Source organism: Tympanuchus pallidicinctus, unplaced genomic scaffold (genome assembly GCF_026119805.1).
Source record: "Tympanuchus pallidicinctus isolate F22 unplaced genomic scaffold, pur_lepc_1.0 scaffold8, whole genome shotgun sequence".
NCBI classification, from domain to species: domain Eukaryota; kingdom Metazoa; phylum Chordata; class Aves; order Galliformes; family Phasianidae; genus Tympanuchus; species Tympanuchus pallidicinctus.
Window position 1 is genome coordinate 50,598,484 of NW_026294802.1, and position 25,024 is coordinate 50,623,507.

At 52.6% G+C, this 25,024-nt stretch overlaps 1 protein-coding gene across 1 annotated transcript; it reads right to left on the minus strand.

Annotated features, from left to right (window-relative positions):
* Positions 1-1,154: 1,154 nt before the first annotated feature.
* Positions 1,155-24,858, minus strand: SLC25A25 (solute carrier family 25 member 25). The gene is given in 11 exon segments (XM_052667905.1): positions 1,155-3,555; positions 3,967-4,117; positions 4,530-4,697; positions 4,920-5,027; positions 5,147-5,299; positions 6,052-6,210; positions 6,934-7,045; positions 7,849-7,936; positions 8,025-8,151; positions 24,272-24,765; positions 24,768-24,858. Coding segments are annotated over 11 exon segments (1,836 nt in total). The 3' UTR covers positions 1,155-3,370.
* Positions 24,859-25,024: the final 166 nt, after the last annotated feature.

Genomic DNA, 25,024 nt, shown 5'->3' on the forward strand with positions numbered 1-25,024 from the left:
CGGGCGCTGCTGGGCACGGGCTGAGCAGATCCATGCAGGGTGGTGGCTGACCAGGAGAGGGCAATCGGCGCCCGCTCGTGAGGCTGTGCCCGGCTGCGGATCTCACCCATCCCACGGGATTTCGCTTCTCCAAAAAGGGCTCGGTGCGATACGGCAAAGCGCCGGGGTGCAGCCTTGGCAGCCCCATCCCCCCCGGGCAGCACGGTTGCTCCGTGGTTTTGGAAGCAGGAGGTTAAACGAGGCCAGGGCTGAGCTGGAACGTAATTGAGGCTCAGCTCTCATCCGGCAATTAAGCACTGAAAATATCTCCTTAAAAAGGACGCGGAACAGCAGAGCCCTGCCCTGCCCCCCTTCTGCGGCACTGGGGTGTCTCTGCCCTGCAAGGCAGCGCTGCTCTGTTGAGCCTTCACTAAAGGAAACCGGGCTGGAAGTGTTCTAAGAAGCGAGAAGAGCAGATCCACTCCTGGTCCCAGGGCAGGGCGCTGCCAAGGCTCTGCTGCCACAAGCCCACCAGCTGTACCCTCACCCTGCTGCAGTCCGGCAGCCAAAGCGCAGGGCAGGGCAGTGGGTGCTGCCAGGTGCCCTGAGGAAACCCTGAGCGACATCACGGAGTGCTGTCCTCAGATTGCAAGGAGCAGCACTTGGTGAGTAGATTTATGGACGAGTGAGAGCCTTGAATTGCAATTGGAGACGCAGGAACCGACCCAGCCCAGCTGCACACTGCTGGGCACAGAGGCCACTCGCGCTGCCAGCCGTGGGCTCCTGGCACTTTCAGCTCACAGGTGGTTGCTGTTCAAGACAGAAATGGAACAAAACCTCTTCTGACAATCTCTAAAGCCTGGTTCCTCCATGGGCACAGGCGCACTGCGCAGTTCCCACATCTCCCTCTGAGTGCAGACACTGAACTGATGAGCAAAACCCAGCAGCGCACAGCTAAGCTGACAGCACCCACGTCTGACCCTTCACCACCCTTAACTGGTTTTGTTTAAATCTCATTTCCACTCTTCTTCCCGTCAGGAAGAGTTCTGCTCTCCCAGGTCCCTGTAGGGGAAACTGCTCCCACCATCAGCATCCGTGGTGACAACCATCCTAAGGAGGAAAAGTCTGATCCCAGGCAGCACCAACCCTTCATAGAGAGACGTGGACACGAGGGGTCTCTTTGACAGACCTTTATTAGCAGACTGTTCCCTACATGAAGAATCTGAGTTAGATTTGCATTATAACAATTTGTGGTTACAGCTACAAAGACAGTTGTCATTTTGCATTGATTTTTGCATTCTGATATTCATTGTCTCATTAGGCCACACTGGTAGGAAGAAGCCACTGCAAAAATTTACCATAGATCTTAGAACAAAAAAAAAAAAAAAAGGAAAGAAAGAAAGAGGGAGGCGTGAAAAAACTCTTAACCCCTGATGTGGGTTGGTGGGATTCCCATACAGCTGATGCTGACAGCACTGTCAGGGCAGAGCCTCATCTGGAAGACTCCCCATGAACCAAACTCAGCAGCAGGATCTGCTGACCCAAAACACAACTGCAGCACCTCGGGTCCGAGGGCAAATTCCCTCCCACCTCAATGGAAAGTTTTCTTCAGTCGCCGAGTTTTCTCCCTCCTCCCCCTTCACGGATTCCCAGGATCGCTCTCCTTCAGCCCCTGTGACCCCCAACCTTCACACACCTGCTTTCCCATCTTCCCCCCAAACCCTTTCAGCCACGCGTGGAGGCGATGCCAAGCAAGGCGACCCCTGCGGCGCCCTCTGCCCTCATCCCTGCTTCCTCACCAGCTCCCTTCTCTCCCATGGCTTCCTGCTACAGCATTTCTCTGGGCTGAGGTCCTCCAGCAACAACCCCACGCTGGGGAAAGGCAGCTCAGAGCCCCGGATAAGGGACGCTACGACTTCAGTGCCCTCCCTGCCACTCAGCTGTGTGATGTATGAAAACAGACAGAGAACTTTTTAATACAAGCACAGTAACAATATTTAAACAAGTCTATAAAAATAGTCTGGCATAAATCTGTTCAAATAAATACAAAATAAATATGCTTTAAGCAGTAAAACAGTGGAATGCAACGGTGGTCCATCTTGCCCAAAACGAAGAGTTGGATGAGGATCTCCCAGGCCTCAGCAGCCAGATCCTATCCACTAAAGTAGCCCATAACACAGAGAAATTGTAAAGCCGTCTCTTTCCCTCAGCCCTGCGAAAAGCACCCTTTGAAAGGAAAGCAAGCGTGTTTTCAGGACTGAACTGACATCTCCCAGTGACAACCAGCCCTTCCCTCACAGCCCCCCCTCGTGGCAGACAGACTCCTGGCCTGGGGACTCCATCCTGCTAATGCAAACCTGAACAGCAAACTACAAAGAGGTCTAAAGAGATTGGTAGCAGCAGGGCACGGGGCTTGGAAAGGTCCATCAGGCACCCTGGGCAGCGGGCAGAATGGAATTCAGAGGTCTGTGCAATGCTGCACAGGGGCTCTCGTGCCGTGCTGGGAGCACAGCTGCACAGGAGCTGTGGAATAGTTGTTTAGCCATTGAAGCCATGCATCGAGGTGCCAGTCCACCCAGGGCTCTCCAGCCTTCCCCTTTCCAAGCTCCTGCTGAGTATAAGACAAGCCAGTCTGGCATGCAAAGGATACAGGCATGCAGGCTCTAGGCTGCTGCTTCTGTTAGTAAGTGCATCTTGTTAGTGGATTTATGAGACACACTTAAATCTATAAAAAATAAATAATCCTAACCCTTCATCAGGCTGGCCTAAGTAACATTCAGCCTGACTGGATAAACCACTGCCCACCAGCCCTCAAAATCAGAACAGTTCAAAAAAATCACTTTTCATGTCAAGTCTTGGAAGCAGAACATGAATATCTCCTACCCAAAGGAATATATGTAAACATAATGACAAGCCTGGTGTGGCAGCAGCTCCTCCACAAGGTTTGTACAAATCTGAACAACAGGTAGGAAGTTAACAACTGAATGGAAAAAGAAGCTCTTCCAGCAAGTCAGAAGGTGCTCATCTGCAGGCAAACAGCTCTGTACACGAATATGCTGAAAGCAGACTGTTCCCCAAATCTTTGCTACTTTGCCATACTGCTGGGAACTGACCTCAAACAAATGCCTTAAGACTGGGACAGGAGTTCAGCTCCCAGCCTCCCCAGAGGCCCAACAGAAAGGCCCACACGATGGTTTCTGCAGAGCTCCGAGCAGCACGATGGCAAAGGACACCAGATCCTCCCCTCCCCTTCCCGACTCACAAACTATCCGAGATTTCACAGCTTTGCTTAGTCAGCTTAGTGTCGACACATTCACAGAATGAGAGATGACTGCACGTCTTGGGATCGAGCCCCAAGGTTTCAGAGTTCCAAGTCCTGGGCATCTCCTGGTCACCGTGACTGCACGCCCAGCGTCATCTTCAAGTTCTCATAAACCACGTAGCTGATGCTGACGGCTGGGATCACCTTCATGAAGTTAGGGGCCAGCCCACGGTAAAGGCCAAACGCCCCCTCGGTCTTCAGAATGTGTCTGAACAGTCCCCTCATGGTCACCTCGGGAGCGCCCTCCACAGAAGCTGCAAGGTAAGAGCCGCCATCAGTAAGGAGACCTGTGCCACACAAACACGAGGCCAACGCTTGTCTCACGGGGCAGTTCTGCATCACGCGCCTCCCACGGATGCTCCCCGACCAAAGGTGCTCTGAGGAGAGCAGCTGACTCGTCAGCGAGCCACGGCTGCGCTGCACGTCACAGCCCTCTTCCCAAACTGCTCTGCAGATGCCACCAGCCCAAACCTCTCGGCTGAGGAAAGCAGGACTGCTCTGTCCCAGAAGCATCTGAGAGCAGAGGACAGCACAAAGTCCGCTGTCCAGCGTGGCACGCAGCCCTCTGCTCGGCTGCTGTCGCAATGTTTGCACCGGAGGACCTTTACCCTGCTCAGAGACCGTGGCAGGAGCTCACACAACACACAGTTCCCCCAAGTTCTCACCTTGGGCCTGCATGCGTGTCCTCACAAGAGCCAGGGGGTAACTGGCAAGCTGCCCGCAGGTACTGGATATGGTGCCACAAGCCAAGAGGACAAAGACTCCAGGGTCAGCGCTGTTGACGGCATAGCGTTGCAACCAGGCATTTTTCAGTGTCTGGAGGGAACAAGGTGGATGTTAGCAGTGAAGATGCAATCAGAAGAACAACAAGTTACATAAAAGATCTAGTACAAAGGCCCAGGGAGGTACGTGCAATATCAGCCAGGCTTCTCAGGTCTTTTTAAGTTACTGCCCCTTTAGGGGCCTGGGAGAATGAAAACCTTTAATTTGCTGCTGCAATTCCCTCAAAAAAGAAACATGGCATCAAGCATGGTGCCAAGTATGAAAGGAAAACCATCTTACTGCATTATCTTTTAGGCCATTTTGACTAAAACGCTTCATCTGTGCCCCCTTAAGGCTGATCAGAAAAGCTTTGATAAGTTATTTAAACTCCTGTAGTAACAGCCTGGTCTGACTGATAAAGCTATACAAGCAGCACAGCCCCACAGAAGCATTAACAGCTCCATACCTCATACACTGCCAGGTCAATACCAGCATATGGAATGATTCCTAGCATGTTGGGAATGTAGCCTTTGTAGAAGGCAGCCATTCCTTCCTTGGAAAGGATGTTTTTGGCACAATCCAACATGCCTGAATACTGTCCTGTCTTCCTCAAAGCCATCCGTGTTTTCAGAACCTACAAGACAAGAACGAACGCCATTAAGATCTAAGGAGAATCAACAGGAGAAAAGATGCAACTCTTGAGAGCCAGGACGGTCAGGGCTGCAGGGGTGTCATGTGAGCAGCATGACTCGGTATCAGCTTGCCTGACGAGTTCTCAGAACTACGGGCAGGACATCAGCTCTCCTCCTGGCACCCTCCCATGACCCTGCAGGGGCTGCACTGCCAGTGCTCTCACCTCCATCGGGTAGATGCTGCTCTGTGCGATGGCCCCAGCCAGAGAGCCAGCTAACAGCCGCTCGTGAATCCTCAGCATCTCCTGGTCAGTACCAATGAACCGCTTGATCTGTGGAAGCCAAGGCAGACAGACATTGAGCTTCACTGCCTTTCCCTCAGCCACGCTTTTCAGCTCGTCCTTCCGCAGCCCCCGCTGCGGTCAGATTCCTCCCAAGCTCTTTCCCTTACCTGCTCGTAAGCCATGAACTTGATGGCAGATTCTGGTGCGATCTTCAGCACGTTGATGCCGTTCCCTCGCCACAGTGACCTGGTGCCACCCTCTCGGATCATTTGAGTAAAGCCACCAATGATGCACATGTTGTTACTGCGGGAGGCATGGACCTGGGAGAGAGAGAGAGGGTGAACCTGGATGAGTTCCAGTCCTGATTACGACAGCGTTACGTTCTTCTGTAATCCAGGGACAAAAGGGCACTTTTTTTATTTACCCGGAGATTTGCCAAGGCTTTAATCCCCTCTCAATGACTTCTACAATAGAAAAGCAAGCTTCTCTTCCTCTTTGTGAAGTCCAATGTTAACTAACGGATCTGATCAATACACCCCTCTGAAATGGGGGGAAAGGTTAAGCAGCCATCTCCAATACCTAGCACAGGGCCAGCTGCACAGAGCAGATTTCCCAGATGACTGGAGAGCAGGTACAGTGAGGAGGCAAACTGAAACTAGGTTTTTGTAACTCCTTTGTAACACACAATACTTGCATGGAACATCAGCTCTGTCAGCTCATCACCACAACCACTGAACACCCACAACTTGAACCTGTTTCACAAAAATCCAATTCATCCAGTGCTCTGAACCACGAAACTCTCCAACTATTGACAGTTTTCACATGCCTACCTCCCAAAAATGTCTCTCTATCTTTTCTAGTCAATGAAGGATAATTTGTTGACACGAATTTGACCACTCAAATCACCCAAAAAGACTCCCAAAATACCAACATAGGAGCTACATGACTGACCCTAGCCAAAGTGCTATATCAAGTTAATGAACGTGATCACCTCCTCCATCCCACTGTGGCAAGAACATTAAGGGGATCAGTCTGCAGGCTATTCAAACAAACTGGAACTGTTCCATCATACCTGCATGAGCACCTTCAAGCGATCCAGGGGAGCTGTACAGGTTCTGGACACGGCACCTGCACCCCCACCTGCAACCAGATGTCTCCACCACATCCCTGTCTGCCTCTCTTCCACTGTGAACTCATCAGGGACAGTCAAATTCTCTCCCACATCAAAGATCTGCAAAAGAACAGATGATGTTGAGGATTTGTTTCATCGGCTAGCAAAACTGCTACAGTTTTACCTCTCTTTATCAGCACTAAGTATTGGAATAAGCATCTCCAGTACTTCATGACAGCAGCTTATCTGAAACCACTGACAGCTGTGTCTGGCTCCTGGGACTGCCTGTGCTACACCACCTCAGCAAGGTTTAGCAGATTCGTTTGGAAGCTGGGAACTGCTAAACATTTGTCTTCATTAAAACACTGCGGATCACAGTAATGAACAGAATGATCAACTGTACCTATAAAGTTTAAAAAAGATGTAGGCAGCTGTACAAGGACACAGCTGGGCCTCATTGGAACCTCATTACATGCTATTTGCACACACTGAAATATCACCAGGAAGGACGGCTGCCTGTCAAGTCCATTTCCAGCCTTAACAGGTTCTAAGCTGGCAGGATCTGGCCGCTGGTACAAGCTCTCAGATGCACAAGCCAAGTGAACATACATCTCCTTGCAGAATGTACAGTTGTTATCACCTGTGCCAGAGGCTTCAGAAGCAATGCCAGTGATGGGTGGCATGATAAAGGGACAGGACAGGAAGCAATTGGGCTTCAAGGGCTACAAAGCAGCAATCGAAGCATGAAGAAAACGATAGAGACTGCTGATAGCAGCTCCCTGGGGTTATGGCTTTCACTGAGAACCCGGGGAAAAGACCACGAGCTGCTGTGCAGAAACCTACTGTGGAGTGCTTCCAGTACAGGATGATCTCAGGAATGTTCTCCACGGGGTGCAGCAGGTGATAATCTCGCCACTCGTTCCAGTCGATTGTCATCGTCCCATTCTTGTCCATGCTAAAAAAATTATCATTAGTGAGCACAGACTCCCACTGGCTGACAAATTTCTCCTCCCCTTCCCTTTGATTATTCAGACCTACACCAAAAAAAAAAATAAAAGCTTTGCAAAGCAACTACTGAAAGACTTCCAAAGACACAGACAAAGCCAAGAAATCTTCTCCATACTGAAAACTGCAGAGAGATAGACATGGCTTCCCTCTTTTTCTCCCTTATTTCCCCTTTCACTGCACCACAGGAGTTGCTGTGCCCCCTGCTATCAAAGTCAGGCCAACTAATTTCCCAACTGAAGGGAAAAAAATACTTACTAGGTGACAGGACCCCAGAAGTGTCCCGTCCTTATTCTGACACACAGGCAAACAGACAGAGGGAGGGTTGCAGAGGAAAGAAAGAGGAAAAAAACAGCACAAATAAGTGGTTGTTAACATGTTAATGCCACATGCAAAACGCACTCAGCATTTCCAAAGGGCAACTGCACATTCCCTCTTCAAAGCAGCAAGCTCAGGGCAGCAGGACAGTCAGACAGGAACAAACGCCATCAGCTCAGGTGCAAGCCCTTCCCCACAAAAGACCAACAAAGCAAGACATTCTTACAGCAACTCTCCACAATAAATTACAGCATTAAAAGTGTTATTTAATTGGAAAAAAATCAAAACGAAGAGTAACAGGCAAAAGGAAGCAGCTGAAGTCTCCAGAAAGTGGATACAGGGCAGAAAAGAGGAGAAACGTTCCCTGTCCACACGATTCCTTCGCTCAACTCGAAGATCTCCTCAGAAAGACACAACAACCAGCTGAAGCCTCACCTCTTCAGGATTTTTTCAGCCTGCTGTTCAGAAATCTTGACTCCCAGGTCCCGAAGAGACTGGACGATCTCCTGGGCATCGATACGGCCTGCAGACAGAAGGCACTGAGCTCAAGTACTTGTATGACAAGTTGAAGCAAGCAATTGTCTGTCTGCGAGCAAGAGAAAGGTGCTTACCATCATTCTTCTTATCCAAGCTCTTGAAGACCAGCCTTAGCTTCTTTTCATGATCCTGGAGATAGTGAACGAACTCCTCAAAGTCCAGCTGGCCATCCAGGTCCTTGTCTCCAGCCTTCACAATTTTCTGTTGAGGAGACAATCAAAAAACATCAGTTCCTTTGTTCATTCTGACGATCTGCCCCTTCCTCCACCGTAATTAAATATCGTTTCCCAAATTGCTTTGGCTTTCCTCCTCCTCTCACAAAGCAACGGACAATTATGAGATTTCCCCCAGGAAATTTGAGGAAAGCAGGAGAGTAGAAAGGGCACCTGATTCCAGGCAACTGCCTTCCAAAGTCAGCCAAATGCCTCACGCTGTTACTGGGGGTACTCTGCAACTATCGATTATCGAATCGCAGTCCTCTATCTTGATCAACACCTTACACAACATAATTTGACAGCCTCCTTAGGGTCTAAGCGTGAGGCAACAACATTTGCATAGAAAATTAACTGCCAAAGTCGATGCAATAAAAAATAAGCCTGAACAGGAGAAGAATGCCATGCCTGATATGATCCCTAAAGAAGTATGCTACCCCTGGCAAGAACCAACTCCAACCAGAAAAAGGCTGTCCAGCCCCAGTGGGCACAGCAAAGATAAAAACCCCTATGAACTGGTTTAGGCACCCTGGAGCTATGTGCTTTAATTACACAGGTTTCCACGAGATGCATATAGAACAAGAGAAGGTTCTCAGTAGGACACAGCCAACATCCAGATTAGCTTGTGACAAGGTAACGACAAATTAACTCATTGCAGCATGGGGCAACGGCAGATGAACTGAGCTATCTCAGGGCACGTGGCTACTTGTTGACAGCAGAGGTGATCTCCAGGCTGCAAGAATGCAGCTCAGGGAGTTCCCATTTCCCTTCTTGCTTGGTCACTTGCCCTTGACAGCCTAGAAGTCTTTTTCAACACGGGTCAGGGAGTGACACTACAAGAGGTGTGACTCAGAGCACTTCATCACCTACGTTTTGGTTGTAATTCTTGTAACATTTAGGTGTGCAGCAGTTCGGCTGTCACAGAGGTTTCAAACCAAGGCCAACCCTCTAATCACAGTATTTTGTTCAAGGTTGCTCAGGTTTATCTATTACCTCTGAAGCCTATGGTGGCATCTCCCCAGCCCAAGGACACTGGTTTCCTTCATTAGCCTTAAGCTTGTATTTCAATGCTGTTTTCAATGGTTTCAAGATTACATGCTTCGCCATTCAAAATCTGTCTTCCTCTCACCCCATCACGTCCTGTCCTCTCAGCCCTAATGCTATGAGGATTAGTTCTAACCATCTTATCAGCCTTAAATAAGAAAGCGCCGTCCCAGCTGCGCTGACCTTTGAGGTGTGCCCAGTATTCTTAATCTGCAATTTATCATATGACTGTTGTAAAGTTCAGACAGGGCCCCACATCTACCTTGTGGGCCAAAGATAGAGCAGCACCTCTCACATGTCAGCGGGTTGGCATCCGACAGCTGAATCAGGGCTTCCCTCTCGCTGGCAAACCCCAGCAGCTGACAGTCACAAATAATTCAGAGGCGTTTGCTGCAGGAGAGATGTGACTGTGCAACTGTGCTCTACCTCTCTGCTTCCCCAGCAGCAGCAATGTGCAATGAGCCATCAGAGACTGCATGCTGCCACTGCCGCCCTGGGCAGGAAATACACTGCCCCTGTAGAGCAGCGACCCGCAAGGGTTCTTGTACATGTGTAAAGGACAAGAATGCAAAGAGAGGCGAACAGACCTCAGCCCACAGCTCCTGGATTTAACAGCAAGGATGACATCTCAGCATAGCGATCTGCTGGCTGGCAGTGGTGCTCACTGCAAGAGTTTCTATGCGCCTGCACTATGCATGCCCTCAGCACACGCGGGACCCCCCACATCTAAAAGCCCCACACATCTCTATTTGTGCACCTGCACAAAGGCATAAGAAGGCCAGCCAGCTCAGCAGCTCAGCCTCAGCTCCTGTGCTCCTGGGAAATGGTGTGCAGGGACGGGGCAGAGCACAGGGCAGAGCGCAGGGCAGAGCGCAGGGCAGAGCGCAGGGCAGAGCAGGCCCACTCAGCTGCTGTAAGAGAGAATGGAGAGGCTCTTGCACAAGCTCCCAGCAGCACACCCTGCACAGCCCGCGCCAGCAACACGTGGCTGCTGCAGAAACCACTCATCTCGTCACAGGGCGTGCGGGGGAGGAAAAGGAAGAGGATATGAAGCCTTCAGCATGAGCAGAGGGTTTGGAAAACCCCTTTTTCCCTATTTAAACCGCATCAGGTCGATCGGTTTAAGCGGTGGGCTCCTCTCAGATTGGAATCAAAAGAACCAAAATGAGGCGTGCTTTCACAACAGCCCCCCACCAAGCGGCACACAGCCCCAAATCCAACACAGCCCCAAATCCAACGCAGCCCCAAGGAGCTCACGGCACCCCAAACAGCCCAGGGGCTCAGCCCCGCTCCCCCTACAGCCATACCTGCTTCCACTGGCGGTATGTGGAGAACTCCTGGGAGGGGATGAAGAGGCTGAGGCGGAAGATAGACTTGAGCTCGGCCGGCAGCCCCTTCGACTCAAAGTACTCAAACTCTGCCTGCGACTGCCCCAGCACTGGCACATAGAGACAGAGGCAGAGCATCTTCCTGTGGCCCACGCTCGGCTGCGCTGCTCGGACAGGCCAGGAAGGACGCAGTGCCGACAGACTCCCGGCGTTAATTTCAGTGCGTGGTGGGAAGGAAATGCCGGCGTGTCTCATGACACATGCCTATGAGCTCCCCGGCTCCAGTGGGATTGGCTGCTCAAGCCCTGCCCTTCTACTTAAAAGGCAAGCGGTAGCAGCCACGGCCCTCCCCAATGGAAACGGCTGCCAACAGCCTCTCATGAGGCCTCCAGCACTGGCACTGGGCTCCCAGTACACTCCCAGTGCCCCTGGAGCTGGCCCTGCCCGCTGCCCGTCTCACCCCAGGTCTGCCTGCTGCTCTGCAGGGCCTTGGGCACTGCCTCCGCCTCCGTGAGACACGAGAGGCTTCACCACCTTCCTCTTCCTGAATTGCCAGGAATGTCCTTAAGGAAAAGCTCTGGAATCCCACATTTGTAGAGGTCACTGAGCCGTTCCAGAACTCAGTGGTGTTGCTGAGAGGATTGCCATCAAACAGGCCGTGCCCAAAGCTCCAGCACAGCCCCAGCTGCTCTCAGCGCAGTCCCTGCAGCAGCTGCAGCCCCCCACCTGTCCTCCCTCCTCTCCCAATGACAATTAAGCACTGTGGTTGGTTATGGCCTAACAGAGAACAGAGGCCCGGGCAGAACCACCTTTTCCAGTTCCTGCCCCTGTGGATGTAACCACCCTGCAAGCAGCTGTCTGGGCTTCAGGGATAACAAGTCCAGCAAAGGAGGGAGTGTGGCACATGCATCACTTCGTGTAATTACAGGCTTTGGAGCACATAGTGGAACTCAATGTATGGGACAGCACCCAGCTCTGGGGCGAAAGTACCAAAGGATGCAGAGCTGCAACTGCCAACATAAACCATACAACAAAGCTCGAGCTTTGATATTTGCCAGAGGAGCTGTCGCGCGGGGAAGCCCCAAGAGCACACAGCCATCAGCCAGCTTCCAAACACCACAACGCCATCTGCACTCCAGGTAACACAGCATGTCTGTCAAACTGGTTCCAGCCAGCCCTGCTAACTGCTTTCCCGGCCGCTGCAACATTATCCCGTGTTTGCTCTGCTCAAACAGTGCCGACCAGCACAAAGTCCAGCAGGCGCTCCTCCTCGGACCTCGGTGCACTGGGGTTGGGGTGTCCGTGCAGGGTATTTTGTCCTTTAGGAGCAAAGAAAGCCGAGGTCTGTAACAAGCTGCTCGTGGAGCCGCACAGCAGTGACTTGAAGTGGGAATGTTCGAGCAGAGGGGTTATTTTAAGGCTTACTAAAACGGGGTGCCAGCAGCAGGGTGTCGTTGGGAGCCGTGACCGTGAAGGCTTCCCATGCCCTTCTGGCACCTCACCTGCCACCACGTTACCTAACCAGGCTTAACCTGCTCCTGCTGACGTCCCCGCACGGCAACGGGATCTTCTCAGGCTTCAGATCCTCTTAGGGATCAGCTGCAACAGCTCACTGCACGCCAACCCACAGCGTCCACCCACTGCTGCAATGCTACGGATGGGAACGGACAAAATCAATGCCTTCAGCGCCCAGAGCAGCCCCCCACCCCACGTGCGGGTGCCAAAGGAACAAATATAACTGAGATTTGCCCACCGAGCCTCGAGATCCTCCGTGCTCCTACCCACGAGTTGCCAAGCATCACTATTTGAGCTGCTGGCAGCTCGGTTGCTATGCCAACATGATGCAGATTTTCCTAATAAACTCCATCTCCAGTTGGCAGCGAGAACAAAAGGTAGAATCTGCACATTTTAGGGAAGAAAGCCTACTGCCTACGTCACAGGAAAGGAGAGAGGTAATGATGTTAAGAAAGCTGATTTACACAGGGTATTAATTACAGGAGAGGGAGCTGAGAAGGAGAGATGGATTACGAGTGAAGTTTATACCAGCAATTCAGGTTATAATGATGAAGGGAATTTTAAAAAGCATTTGCAGGTTTTTAGGTTTCGTCAAAAATAATAATCGTAGTAATCCTGGTAAACCTGGAAGTGCTCAAAGCCAGGCAGGCCCAGGGCCCAGCACAGCCACGGAGCCTCAGGCACAGGAGCTGCGGGTGGCGGTGGATGGGATGCAGCCTCACCAATGCCTCCAGCTGCAGGAGAGCCAAATGCACACCTTCTATGGGATGTTCACTCTTCTTGCTGTCAAGGACCCTGCAAACTCATTGTCCATTTTATTCATAGGATTTGGCTCTCGTTTAAGTGTTGCATGAGTTATGACACCCCGCTGTTCCAACGCTGACATTCCTAGTCATTTCTACTCTTTTAGGCATCTGCTTCATCACTGCTGAACTACATCGGCTCCAGAAGGTACCTCCCGAAGATGGGAGGACGCAGCCATACAAGGATGCTGTTTAATTTTGAATTTACTCTGCTAAAAAAAAAAAGGACTCTAAAAATACCAAGTGCCAGCACGCGTCACAGTCACATAGCTCACATCCTCCTCTGGAGACAGAGCAGCCTGCTGGGTAGGTGCACCTATGCTGGAAGTTTCTGCTGGTCCTGCTGACTTGGTGTTTGTCATTTCTGGAGGCTAGCTTATAATTAATTGTCCAGGACAGAAGGTTCTCACAAATCACAAAGACACCCTTTGTGTAGGAAGGAGGGGAATTAATCATTGAAGAGACCCCAGCAGAGCACGGAGCGGCGGTCAGCCAAGCCCGTGCGAGGAGAAGGGAACGGCCAGGAAGGGCTGACCCACAACGTCAGAACGTGCTGTAAAGGTGAGCAGGAGGGGTGAGCTGTGCAGTGACAACACACAGATCCAAAGTTACAAGTCCACCTGGTGACATCAGGGGCAGGCCGTCCCTGTCCTGTGCACACACACCTCGAGCCAACACGGGACATTTTCAATCAGCATTTTCTTCTCTATTCATGGGAACGACCGCGTGTCCGAACCGTTACCTGCAGGGGGAGCACAGCTGAGTCACCCCGAGCAGAAGGGCTGGGATGAAGCCTCCCCAGCCAGGTCGATCACACATACGTTGCTTGCAGTATCAGGCAGTGCTCGGGATGATTCAGCAGACACCTACAGCAGCTCAGGCAGCACAACGTGGCACCCGGCTAACTTATCCCAAGGTCACGGCGTTCCATGGCAGAACAGAAACCACGAGTCCCCAATTTCTTTACACATCATGTAGCATTAGGTTGCTCGCACAGTGAGTTATCATCTATCCCTTATGCTGTTCTGGGCTTTTTGCAGTGCTTCTCCTTGATGGGCAATCAGAGCACAGATATATCATCAAGCTCACAAGGTACTGGCTGTCAGCTGAGCCACGGCGACAGGATGCAGCATTAGCTGGTCTGCAGTGCAAGGTAAACCAGATCTCCATAATCCTCAGCAGAAGAGCTTTACTCAGTGTTTCACTTCACAATCAGGGCAGGCTAAAATTACACAGCCACAACCTCCCAGCAGATGGGCAGTTACTTCCTAAGCTGCAATAACTCCATTTTATCACATCCTTATCCCTCAGCTATTTCTGCATTAGCCAATTTTAGGGTTCCTATGCAACAAAGCTTCTCAGGGTCATACAGGCAAGAGATCAGTATCAACTCCCTCCCCGTGTCAGAGAGCTCCATTTGCAGGTGTGAACAGATGGGCTCTGCCGGACTGAAGGAGCACTGTTCCCTCACAAGGGAACAGAGATCTGCAGCCCTGCTCCTTCATCACAGCCTCCTTCAGTCCTGAGCCTCTGTCCTTCTTCAACCTCTGCACACAAAAGTCCTCTCCTTCTGTAAGTGCACATTCCAGGTTCTGGAGGAGATGTGCGGTGCCAGCTGCCATCAGTAGGGCTGAAGGCAGAAGTCCCTGCAGATGTTTCAGCCCGATTCAGGCAGGGAGTGGCTTCTGCTGTGCAGGAACAGAGATGCCACCCTGCTGCTTCCCTCTGAAGCATCAGCAAAGGGCATTAAGCCCTCCTGCAACCTGACCATGTCCATTCCCTATTTAAGAGAGCAATCCCACAGCAGCAGCACTGATTCCCTGCTCGAGCAGACGCATCCTGCAGTCACCCCACTGTGTGCTGCAGCCCTCCTAGCTGCTCAGGGGACATCACTCAGCCCCTCCCCAATAATCTCGGCTCACACCCTTGGTCACAACCCGCATGAAGTCAGAGCTGACTGCATCATCCTCAGGAGACACAGACAGCATTCCCTCCTCCTCGAGGATAACCTGGAGCTGCCGTCAGCCAGCACCGTGCTACGCGGCCAGCAGAGAACTGAGCTGCTTTTGTTCACCTCCCCCCAGACAAAGCCTTACTGGTTATCCTCTGCCAACTGCACGCACCCACCACCTCCCCACCCCGGGGAAGTTCCCATCCTCACACAGATTTAGGTCTCTTCCTTATGCCACTCATTCCCATGGGACAGCCATTGCCATCTGCAGGCTGTGCCATTCCAGCCATACACCAAGTACTGGTTTGCTCCTAATAACACTAGTTCCTTATGGAGCCATGAGGAGTGACCAGGGATTGACCAGGAGATTTTAGGATCTGTTGGACTCTACTGGTCTCTGGTGTAGCTCAAGGACTCCTCACCAACCTTCACTATCACTGCCAGCTCTCTGAGTTACACTGCTTGCAAGTCACCTTCTAGACCCATAGACTCCCCATTTTTTCCCCGTAGAACACCATGTCTGCAAGGTCACATCACCTCTTTGCAGTCATTACCTCGGTCCCTCTGCTTCCAGCATGCAAACACATCAGACCCCACTCACTATCGCTGACCCCCTCCCAAAACACACACACAGCAGCTACACTTCCCTGCACACCCGCGCTCCCGCACACCATGCGCTCCGGCCTCAGGATGTCCCATTACCTTTGGAAAATGCTCTGCGGGTCCAACCACCAGGAGGATAGTTGGTCTCCTCTCAGTGGGGTCAGTCCCTCTGTCCTGTGGCTTCCCCAGCACCTTTGGCCCTTTCTCCCCGGGGCCTGGCAGCAGGGTGGCGTTTCTGGCCTCATCGTCTTTTCCATCAGCAGGACCTTGGCATGTGGCCCCGGGAAGGAAGCTAGATAGAAAACGCCAAAGGCTCTGCAGCATCGCTGCTCCGGCGAGCAAAGCCGGCGTGCCGGGAGCCGCCCGGGCTGCGCTACCGGGATGGGAACGGCACGGCAGGCGGCGGGAGCTCCAACCCGGCGACTCCACGGGCTGGGATTGTGTGCAGCCCCGCTCCCGCAGACGCTTCCTGCCTTTTGAAATTGTTGCTACTGCAGTCGTGCCCGGCCTGACAAGCAGCTCATCGCACAAGAGCCTCACAATTCCGACGGCAACGAGACAAAGCGCCAGCTCTGCCGAACTCCAAGGAGCAAAGCTTTGGAGGACGCTAAGATAGAAAAAGAGGAAAGCTCAAACCGGGCGCTGCCAGAGAGCCGGCGGGTCCCGACAGCGCACGGGGCCGAGCGCCGGGCTGTGCCCCACTGCAGCAGCGCGCAGCCAATCGCCGCTCCCAGCGCCGCGGGGCTCCGGGGCGAGCAGCGCGCAGCCGGGAGCGCGCCGGCACCGCGGGGAGCGCGCCGGAGGGTGGAGGGCTGCGGCCCGGGGTGGCTCGGGGCCGCTGCGATCGCTCACATCGCCGCTCCGATCCCAGGGCTCCGCGGCTGGGCTTTGTTCGGGCAGCAGATGGTTCTCTGCGGGGATGAGCGCTTTTCCTGGCCGCGGCTGAATTAACCTCGAGCTGCACCCTCTCTCTCCGCTCTATTATAGTCTCATCCTCCACTACAATAGCTCTTTGGTGTTGCATTGTGCTTCTGCCATTTGGCTTTCAGAGCGACGCGCTTGCAAAGCGTTTACGGCCATTCATGTGCGCAAGGGCCGATAGGCTGTGGTTCACTATCGCCGATCGGCCCAACGATGCACACATCCATCAGTACACAGCGCCGTGCAGCTCCTCTCCTAGGAGAACGGGGGTGTTCGGCCTGAAGAAGAGAAAGCTCTTGGGAGACCTCGCTGCAGCCTTCCAGTGCTTGGATGGAGTGGATAAAGAGGAGAGAAATCAACTTCTTACATGGGCAGGCAGTAATGGGACAAGGAGGGATGGTTTTAAACTGAAAGAGTGGAAATGTAGATATTACAAGGAAATTGTTCACCCAGAGGCCAGGGAGGTCATGGCACTGTTGCCCAGAGCTGTGGGTGCCCCATCCCTGCAGGTGCCCAGGCCAGGCTGGATGGAACCCTGTGCAACCTGAGCTGGTCCCTGATTTAGAGGTTGGCAGCCCTTCCATGCTGCAGGGGGTCAGAACTGAATGATCTTCAAGGTCCCTTCCAACCCAAGCCATTCTGTGATTCAAGTTTCCTCTGCAGCCCGAGGGCTTTACCCATCCCCACAGCTGCAGGAGGAGGCATTACACAGCCCGCTTGCACAGCACTGCTGCCCTCCTGCTGGGTCCCAGCAGCACAAAGCAAAGCTCCATGCTGAGGCTCCTGCCCACAGTGAGCTCCAGGGCCTCTGCCAGACCACTGCTTCCACTTCTTAACCTTTGACAGCAGCAGCCCACAGAGAACCTGTGTCTTACAGCTATTAGATATGGAAGTACGTGCCCAAACTGGAAGAACTCCAAGCTGCGGGCAGCCTGTTTTTTAGGACAACACTCAGCGTCACACTTAGAGGAACTTGTGAGTGCCGAATTCCTTTCACCAACCTGAGTAATGGAAAAAGAGACAAGCACACAGAAGACTTCACATAAAAGAAAGAATTCTTCTGCAAATACGCTTCAGCGTTACTTAATGGGAAAAAAATGCAGTTTAAATATGAAAGCCTACAGCCCCGCTCTGGACTGTGCCATCCCCCACACTGCCATTCTGATCCTTTAAGGTGATGTTTTAAAGTTTCCCACTGAACCACAAGGAGGAACAAAGCAGATGTCCTGCACTGATACAGCTCATCAGAATCAGCCTTCAGTAGCCTAAGGCTACAGACTGCCAAGAAGCTGCGAGCTGTTCTGACACTGATGCTCCAGGAGCTCAGCCCATAGACCCACAGCAAGTACAGATGTGAAGACATGAAGGCAAAGCAGATGAGTGGGACTCAGGATCACAGTGCTGAGCTGCTACACAGAGACCTGTGAGAGCAGCTAACACCGTGGGATACAACCACTGAGTTTCTCCGTGATGTGTGTGCTTATGTTTGGGGTGTACACGTGGCACAGACCCCATCTTCCTTTGCTCATGCAGAATTTGCATGGTAAAATAGTAATTTGTGCAAGAAAATACATGCCCAGGGTGCAATTACAGCAGAAACACAGCAACACTTCTTCAGCCTTTGTCCTTGCTGAAGGAAACCTCAGAGGAATTCTTCCACCGCGCTAATCCACACGGCTCCTGGAGAGCACAGCCTTTTCTAATCATATTTAGAAAGGGGAAGGAAAAAAAAAAGCATTTATTTTACCAAGTGAGGAATTTTATTAGGTCAGAACAATAAAGCGACTAATGGAGAGATGATGATAGCCGGAGGCAAAGCAGCTGCTCCCTGCAGGGAGCTGGGACGCAAGTGTTGTCCCACTGACAGCACCAGGCAGCCAGCCACTCACACATAAAAGGTGCAACAGACTCAGCAGGTCGGCTCCAGCCTGAACCAGAGCAGGGGAACAGATGAGGAACAGACACTCATTTGATGTAGAAATCACGAGCCTAGGTCACACCAAAGCACACTGCCCAACCCAAGCCCCTCGGTTCTTCAGCTGTTTCCATGAACCAAAGAGATCTTTAAGAGGGGGAAGCAGCAGGAGTGACCTGCAGGCAGCAGGTGCCCATGGCAGAGCCCTGTGCCCAGCATCACCGAGGTGGGCCGTCCTTGGGTAACCAGAGGAGAAGAGGGCAATGAAGCCATGCAATCCATCCAGATGGAGACAAAGGAGAAAGGAAAGAGCAAAAGAATGACGTGTGCTTAGCTGAAGCAGTATTTTCCTTGTACTACAAGCTGGCAAAGGGAAGTCTCTTTGAGTAGCAAAACCAAGGTATTTTGTGAGCTCTTTGACCCCATCCTGCAGACGCAGCTCAGCTCTAGGGCAGGCACCGTGCCCCTCATGCTGGTGGCACCAGGCAGAACCCAGCCTCAGGATACTTGCTTTCAGATGGCTCTTGGAAGAATCCTGAGCAAACACACGGCGTTTTCCAGCAAGAATCCGAGCAGACAACTAGCTCACACATAAAAAATGCAGGAGGGAGGGTGAAGAGGAGGGGGCAGAGGGATGGGAGCAGCAATCCCCAACCCCGGGTGCAGGAGAGCTGCTACAGCGGTCGCCTCCTGGGATCCTGGTGTGACCCCAGCAGGCAGGAGGAGCTGCCAGGACACCCGAGCAGGGGCTGCGGCGCGTGTGGCACCCGAGGTTGGCCTCATACACCCAGCTCTCATCTTTCCAAACGTCACTCCTGAAAGACAAGACTTCACGTAAGGATATTCTACTTTTTCTAAGAGAGCTGAAATAAAATCCAGAAACGCTGCGCAGGGTTTTTACAGCGCGCTGCCAAACATCTTGGCTGCTGCCGCTTAAATAATTAAGCTGTCTGGTGACATTCAGCCACGTTAATTTATTGAGGTGACACAACAGAGCGCTGCAGCAAAATCTGGCCACCTCTCTGCAGGAACCCCAGCACAGCCACCAGCTGCCCCAGCCCATGGACTGGGCAATGGGGCCAGTGCCAAGCAGACACCAATCACTGGGTTCCATCACATGGAAAGAGAAAGGGCATCTGTAATACCCCGAAATCAGAAAGGGGCAAGAATGCCACGTACCAAAGTGACAGGAAAGTGGCTGTTGGGAAATGATCCCTCCAGCCTGGGCTCTGTGCACAATGTGGCCTCGCATACCAAACAGCTTCGCCTTTCCAGCACCTCACGATCCAACAATTTCAGCAATTTCTCTTAAAGCAGAGCTCTCCTGCCTGGAGCCTCAGCTCACCACATGGAATGCAGGAAAAGGAAGGCACCTCCACTGCCGTCCCATAGCAGTGATGCATCTGCTTTCTTCACTCGAGACAAAGTCTGGGGCGTCATTAAAGCGTGCTCATGTCCCACATTCGGAGGGACAAATATAGCCATAGGACATGAACAAGAACAAAGACTCATTTACCATTTTTCTTTCAGACCTACTTGTGGCAACACTCCCTCCCCCACCCCCCCTGCCAGCACCACACCACAATATGGGCACAGAACTGCAGCGCTCCCCACGTTGCAGGGCTTGTGAGCAGGACACCAAGTCCTTACAGCAGTTCTGGTGTTATTCCATTAACACGTGTCAACCACTCGAGTATTCGGCTCACATTCGGCCAGAACTGTCACTGGCCTTTGTTTCTTTACCAGCCAACTCCCACCAACCACTCTGCAGCTCAGGGTTTTTCCACCTGCTCTTATCTCTCAGTAACTACTCCATTTTCTTCCCAGTCCCTGAGCTGACCCATAGTCAATGCCCGGATCCAGAGGAGACATTTCACTTTATACTTCCCAAGGAATTCAGCAGAACACAGCCCTGTGCTTCTGCAAGGCTGCGTCTCATCACACCAGTGCTAACCATCAGTGTGCTCAAACCCAAGCTGTGTCTGCATCTCAGCAGCCCGGCTGCAATCCTGCAGCCCTTATCGGCCATAACTGGGCTAAAGGTCCCAGCTAAAGAAACCCACGAGCTGCCAGGTAGGCAAAGCGCCATGCTGGAAGGACACTGCTGGGTCACACCTCTCAGGGGCTGCACGTCTGTCCTGCAGGTACACAACCAGAGAGCAACAGCTGAGGTTTACACGCACAAAAATGAGCAGTGGTGCAGCAAGAGCGAGTTCCCCTTGCATGCATCTACACCCCAAGCTCGCTTCCAGCCTTTCTCAGTGGACTGCACTGCGATGCCTGGTGAGCAGACACCAGTCACACAGGCACCAGCCTGCCTTACACCACTCCCAAGGCCCCGCAGCACCTGCCAGGAACTCATTTGCTGGATTACAAAACATGCATCCATGCCTTCGTGCATCCAAGCCACTGAATGCACACCAACTCCTGTGCCTGCCACAGATTCGAAGGGTTTATCTACAGTGAAATCGTTGACCCACAGTTTTGCTCTTGCAGCACATTTCCCAAACACGTGGAAACAAGGCTCTCAAACCACACATTTCATAACTTGCAAGGAGCAACAGGTCCCAGCTCCCTGCGGAGCAGCGAACGAACGTCATCTTCCTTGCTCCCTGTTCCAGAAGGACGTTACCCACAGACATCTGAAGTTATTTAACGTGTTGTAACGCTAGCTGGAATGGCCTGCAGACTGCTCAGGACATCCGACTCAGTCCTCCGGGATCAGCCAGTAAAAGGTGGGTGGTTGGGGAGCTGTTGGCAAATGCTTTCAGCAGCAGGAAGGCGATCAGCTGGAATTTCAGACTGTAACACTGCTCCATTTGTTTGATTATGACCTCATATTGCTCAACCCTTAACAATTAATTACAAGGGCCTGGCTACAAGCCTCCAACTGCCCCAACAGGGTTCAGCACATCTTTATGGTTTGTGTCTTGTTTAAATGTGTATGGCTTCAGAGAGATAGTTTGGTCTAGATTACAGAACAGAGTTTTGCTCATTTTTAATCACAAGCAGGGTGTTGTGACTCACTAAGAACTCAGGTCACCTATTTCCAGATGATTGACAGTAGGAATGAGGTGAAAGCACTGCACAGGAATGGCCCTCTCAGTCCCATGCAGTTGCTCAGAGTTATGGCATGTTATGCACTGTAAAGAGCAGTCAAAAGATCAGAGAGTAAAACAGTTACAGAAATAAAGAGTCTACTTGATTAAAAATCAAGTGAAGAAATAAGATTGAATCTTTCTATCATATCAATTACAATCTTGAAGAGTACTTCTGTCACAGAATCACTTGCAACAGAGCTAACTGAGCAGGGACCAGGAGGGCACAGTGCTCCCCAGCAGCTGGAACAGCCCAAGGGCTATCCCAAAAAATAGCACTGCTCAGAGGAGCCCAGAGCCAAGCAAGCTTTGCAGCAGCACAGTTATGCTCCTTCAGTACAGGTGAAAGCAAAACTTGAGTGGATAGAGCTTTGAGATTGCAGAGGAGATAATAAGCAAAGAACATTGTGCTGAAAGCCAACGTGAAGATTTCAGCAGTGAGATGGAGGAGCTGACAGCCAGGCAGGAAGGGGCAGCCATCTGCATGGCTCCAAGAGACAACAGCATCTCAAGGCCAAGGAGGAGAGCCCAGTTACAGCAAAGGCACACAGACCGTTACGGCTGCAAAGAAACAAGGGTTATGTTTGCTCTGTTTCTTAACTCAGAGTTAACTCAGAGTCCCCCAGAAGGGGCTCAGCTCTGTGAAGGGGCTGCACTCCGCTGTCTCTATGCAGCAGGGATGAGTTGCACCAGGGCAGAGCTGCCCAGCCCACAGCAGCAGGGAAGCTCCAGACAGCACTCCAGGTCAGGGTCAGCAGGAAAACAATCACATGAGCACATGCAGAAACACTGTGAGTACACAGCCTTCAGCTACATCACATATATATCTCCAGATAAAAAGTAGAGAACAGTTCCGGTTCAACGACCCTTATTTCCATTAAACACATACTTCAGTTCCATAAATCTACACAGATATCTTCAGGAGAACTTAGGAAGTAGTAAAATGAGCTCAACTGCTCCAGAGGCAGATGTAATTGAGCAGCAGAACGTCCCTTTATGCAGTAGGACAAGGAAGCCTGTAAAATGTTGTTCACATGGTTATCACTTTACTGCTCAAGCAAAGTGAGGTATGCGAATTGCTCTGTGCAACCAGCTCAAACAAGCGGTGCTCTGGAAGGCTCACTGCCCTGGCATCCTGTATTTGTAAAACAGCTTCAAGATAACAGCAGGAATTTTAAAAAAAAACCTCGCTGATGACATCAGCAAATTCCACCTCAAAAGGCAGGGATGTGTGGTGCCTGCTCTGGCCATGCTGAAGGCCGCCCCTGGGGAGGCAGGGATGTTCTGAGTGCTGCAGAGGGCTTTATCTCAGTAAGAACTCCGAGGTTCTGGAGGAGCCAAAACATTGCTCATTTTCCCTTCAAGCTGCAGCCCAAAACAATCACTGTTGCCACAAGAACTTTTGGCCAGCTGACACCAAGAGATCAGTAAAGCTTGTGGACAACATGGCATTACAAGGCAGGAGGGTTGCACCCACATCCAGCACACTGCACTGTGACACAGAAAGATACAAGGTACCTGAGCCACAGTCATTTACTACTCACAACCCATGTGATTTATGCTTAACTTGGCCTTCAAACACTGTGTTTTCACCCTGATCCTTAAACACTTTTCTTGAGTGTGACTTCACGTTGCTGAGTGTCATTATTGGCTAAGGACAGAGAAGGAAAAAAGAATGCTTTTATTAATAGAACTCTCTGGGAAACAGGAAGTTTATTCAATCTTCCCTAAAAGATGACACAAGGCAGAGGTTTTCCAGCCAGCTCTCCAAGGGCTGCTCTCACGAATCAGACTGGAGTTCTGAACTCTGCATCCTTAGTTCTTAACAAATGCTAATTGTCACATTGCTGAAGGGAACCCTGCAATACCAGCAGTGCCCCATCAGCTCTCTTTATCCAGCCAGCTGCTTCCTGCACAGCTGAACAGCGAGCAGAGGAAGCAAAGGGCTGAGGAACAATCCGGATGGCTGAGGGCTCACAGAAGCAGCACTGCCGTCCACAGTGCTTCCCCTGCACAGAGCAGCTCCAGACCCTGCAGAACGCTTCTTCTCTGCTGCTCCTGCAGCACAGCAAGCAGAGCAGCTTTGCTGGAAAGCAAGAAAGCATTCTGTTTTGCAGAGCATCCTCCCAGCCTGGAAAACTTCAGGCTGTATTAGATAACAGGCTCAGAAAGAAGAGGGAATGCCAAGTGAGATGGGTGGGCATCAGCACAGGATGTTCTAGCAAGTGAGTGCCTGCTGCCAGAACTAAGGGATCGGGCACCCATGGGTGGCAGCAAGTCAGCATCTCACGGGCACGCAGAGGTGATTGATGGGGCACAGTCAGGTCCTGTTACCAAAGAGCACACTGTAGAAAATCACCATGGCACTGATGTTATTTTTAGAAGCAGCACAACTAAATCACTCATACGATGCTCACGCTGCCAAAGTGTTCCGGAGGAAGATGCCAACCAAGAAGCACTATTAGAAAACAAGGCTTCGGAGAGCCAAAGTTGGAAAGGCAGCGGCGACTTCGGGATGGGTGGATGCATACAGAGGGGCTGAAAGGAGGTACGCTGTCCCGGTTCTGGGAGCAGTGACAGCTGTCACTTGGGTCAGCTCTCAGGGACTCAGCAGTGCCCTCCGCCCTCCTGCAGGAAGGATGTGCTGTGCAGTGCCAAACCCCGGCCGCAGCCACGCGTACCGACAGCGCTCGGCTTTCGTCCGGCCCCGCGCCCGAGGCACCGCGCAGCAACGAGCCGCACACGAGGGCAGGCGCGGCACGCTGCTCGTGCCGAACCCGAAGCTCGGAGCCCTCTACGCACAGCGCCGCACGGCACCAACGCTCTCGGCCCTCCCCAGGTGAGGCAGGACGCCGTCGCAAGCCCCGGCCGGCCGAGGCCCGGGAGCAGCGTTACCCCCCCCGCCGCTTCAGCCCCGGCGCCGCCGCTCACCAGCAGGTCCAGCTCGGTGCGGTGCAGCCCGAGGCGGCCCAGCCCCACGGCCAGGTCGTGGATGCAGAGCGCGCCATCGCGGTTCACGTCCAACTTCTGGAACAGGGCGCGGAGCCGCCGATCCTGCTCGGAAGCCTCGCACACCGCTCTTCCGCAGGACCCGCCGCCGCTCCCTTCGGCGCCAGGACCGGGCGTGGCGGCGGCCCGCGGGGAGCCGCAGGGGCACAGCACGCCGCTCACCACCGGGGAGGCCAACGAGCGCCGCGCCCCCGGCATGATCCGGCCGGCCGCCCGCTCCTCACGCCCGCCGCCGGCAAATGGCGACGCTTCCGCCACCGGCGCCGCGAGGAACCGACGCGGACCGCTTCCGCCTTCGCGCCACACGGCGCCGCCGCCACGTGACGCCCCCCGCCGACCAATGGGAGAGGCCCCCGCCGGCCAACGCGCCACCGCCCACAGCCCGGCCTCCACGCGCACCCGGCGAGTGGGCGGGTGACGTCAGACAGACGCCTTCCCCTCCACCAATCGGAACGCAGCGCCGCCGCGGCCGGAAAAAGGCGGTACAAGATCCTAGGGCAGGACGCCATTGGCTAAACGTTGAGGCGTAACCGAGGGTAAAGGCACAACCGCTCCAATCAGATTGGGAGCCAGGGCCTCATTTGGATCTTGATGGACGTGGCATGCATCCAGTAGCTTCCAGAGGAGGGCGAGTTCAGCGTTGATGGACGGGAAAAGTACCCAATGAAATTAAAG